Here is a 2,997-nt window from a genome sequence, read left to right on the forward strand (position 1 = left end):
GTGCAGGAACAACTGGTCAGGTCAGGGCGGTGCATGCACTGAGCACGATGACCCAATCCTTCCAACTCAAAAGCTCTGCTTACCCTCATGGCCATGGCCAGCTCGATCTTGGCCTTTTCTTCACCCCATTTACGCCTCTCCATTCTCCAACCTAACCAGCACAGATTAAATTAATCAAATTCCAGGAAAAATAAATAAAGATATTAAACCAAATTGATCTTGATCCATGTAAAATAGTGCTTGTAATCAATGTGAACTAGTACACATTGCTTTGTAATTGTACCGTGGTTTGCCTCCGTGTCATGCATTGCATGCATGGCCACCTTTGGGTCGAATCGATCGATCACCATTGATGCAACATTGCGACTTGTGTACAGCTCCGTTCTTTAATAAATAAATAAATAACGAAACAAAGTCCGGTGTACAGCTCCCAGATTCCCAGCTACACGTCAGTGTTTGATTTAGAGCTAGTAGACTCTAAGTTGATTATAAACTGATATGAAGTAAAGAGCTAATGAAAAAAAAAGTGGGGTTGGCTCTCATGCAAGAGCCAACTATATACCAACTTAAAAAAATACATTAAATATAAAGATAAGAGAAAGAGATAAGAGATAAAAATTATAGCTAATCTTATAGCCAATCTATTATATGTGTTGACTCAATATAAATTTATAGCTAGTAAGTTATTAAACTTGCTCTTAGTGAATATTTTGCTTCGGTGACGACACAAAAGCTAGATTACTTTTAATTGTAGATCATCTTGAAAATTAATTACTCCATATAGTTTCATAATTTCTGACAAAAATAATGTTAACCTTTTAAAACTTTAACTATAAATAACTTTTAAAATATTTAACGTATACCATATATATATAGATCAATACATAGAAATACATTAATAAAACTATATACTTATTGATATATATATATATATATATTATATAAAAATAATTATCAAAGTTATTTTTTTCTAAACACCGTGTTCTTATTCAAACGACAAATATTTTCAAACGAGAGGAGTAGTTGCGACCATTTTAGCCTCGAGGACCCTCTATAAATAGCCCCTCTACCTGGCCACATCGCTTCACACATCCTCAAGTCTCATCGATCACTCACAGTGACGCAGTGAGCACAAGCTAGCAGCAAACATCAAGCGATCCGATCTAGTAATCGCTTCACTGCTCAGCGATGGCCACCGTCGAGGTAGGGTAGAATGCTGCTGATCCAGATCCCGGAGTGATCAAAGTTTGCGTTCTGAATCGAATCGATTATTTCTTGGTTCTTGTTTTGATTGGACCAGCTTTGATCTTCTGATCGTGATCGGATTGATGCGCGGGTTGTTCCCGGTTTGTCAATTTTTTTTTTGTTCCTGACGAGTGAATTGATGCAGGTCCAAGTGGTGCCCCCTACTCTGCCGGCGGAGGAGGCTCCAGTCGTTGTGGAGGCTGTCCAGGCGCCGGCCGCCGCCGCCGCCGTTGAGGAGGCCCCGAAGGAGGAAGCCGCTGTGCCGGCAGTCGCCGCCGAACCGGAGGCTGCTCCGGCCGAGACGGAGACCAAAGAGGCACAGCCGGCTGCTGCGCTGGTCGAGACGACGGCAGAGGCCGAAGAGGCACAGCCGGTTGCTGCGCTGGTCGAGACGACGGCGGAGGCCGAAGAGGCGGCAACGCCGGAAGAGGCTGCTCCGGCGGAGAGCGAGGCGAAGGAGGCCGAGCCAGCTGAGGCGGCTGAGACCAAGGAGGAGGCTGCTCCGGTTGAGGCGGCAGATGTGAAGCAAGCGGAGGAAGCTCCGGCGGCCGAGGCCGAAGAGGCGGAGCCCGAAACAGCGGCCGAGCCGGAGGCAGAGACGGCGGCGCCGGCGGATGAGGCGGCCGTGGCGAAGGAAGAAGCTACCGCTGCCGTCGCCGAAGAGGCCGCGGCACCCGTCGAGGCTGCCGTCGCCGAAGAGGCTGCGGCACCCGTCGAGGCTGCCGACAAGGCCACCGAGTGAGTGATCCACCGAGAGATCGCGAGCCGGAGATCCAGCTAGCTGACGGCCGGCCGACCGCCGGCGGCGTGCGTGGCCGCGGGGTCGATCGGGAGTCGCGCGTGTTGTACGAGTTTGGGTTGGGCTCGAATAAACGTGTCCGTTTGGCGCACGGGGCCCAGGTGTCAGCGGGTGCTGACGTGGCGTGGTATCGCTGGCCCTGGACCTCGTGGTCGCGTGTCGTGTCTATTATGTTTGGCTGCAGTCTCGATTTGTATCGTGGTTTCGTCGTTAAAATGCTAATTATATGTATTTCTGGTTAATTTTTTCTAATATTTTTTGGCTTGCATTTTGATGTGATGGTGTATGGCACTGGCATTGCCTCTGCTTGTTGGAGCTTTCCATATTGCATGGCTTACAAAATGCATTGGGGTTCACAAAACTGCTCGTCTACTCCCCAGCAGTAGTATTGGTTCCGATTGGATAATTAGTATTAAAAGCAGTAAAATTTAGATAAATTCTATAAAATAATTGAATTTTTATGGTTTCGCTAGTTATTAGTAGTCCAACTCATAGTGCCCCTTCTTTTTTTGTTCTTATTTCTTCATTCACATACCCAACACTACCCCTTTTCTCGATGGTCCCGGCAGTTGGTGCCATGGTGTAACTCGATAGAGAAGTGAAAATGCTGCTGGTACCAAACCTAGTTTGTAAAAGCTCATAACCTCTTAGAGCAAGTATAATAGCAGACTATAAATTAGCTAAATGCTTATGTAGAGTAGAGAGTGGATGAGAGAGAGTATAAACAGGCTGTAAGCTGATAGCCAGCTCAGGCACAAGAACCGAGAAACTCTGTAAGAGTGACACGTGAGTCCTGTATTAATGATGAAGAGTTAACTATTATATGGATGAGCTAAGAGCTGGCTATAAAAAGTCTTATAGCCAGCTTGTTGGCTATATTATTAGCCTTGCTCTTATACGTGCTAGTTTTTGAACCTACCCAAATAGAGCAGCCCGAACAAGCCAACAGTCGT

General features: G+C 46.4%; 1 protein-coding gene across 1 annotated transcript; it reads left to right on the top strand.

Annotated features, from left to right (window-relative positions):
- The first annotated feature begins 1,085 nt into the window (after nt 1-1,085).
- Nucleotides 1,086-2,408, top strand: LOC102711913 (induced stolen tip protein TUB8-like). The gene is made up of 2 exons (XM_006660191.3): nt 1,086-1,203; nt 1,391-2,408. The coding sequence occupies exons 1-2, from the start codon at nt 1,189-1,191 to the stop codon at nt 1,985-1,987; spliced, it is 612 nt and encodes a 203-aa protein (XP_006660254.3). The 5' UTR covers nt 1,086-1,188; the 3' UTR covers nt 1,988-2,408.
- Nucleotides 2,409-2,997: the final 589 nt, after the last annotated feature.

The sequence above is a fragment of the Oryza brachyantha genome, chromosome 8, assembly GCF_000231095.2.
Source record: "Oryza brachyantha chromosome 8, ObraRS2, whole genome shotgun sequence".
NCBI lineage: Eukaryota > Viridiplantae > Streptophyta > Magnoliopsida > Poales > Poaceae > Oryza > Oryza brachyantha.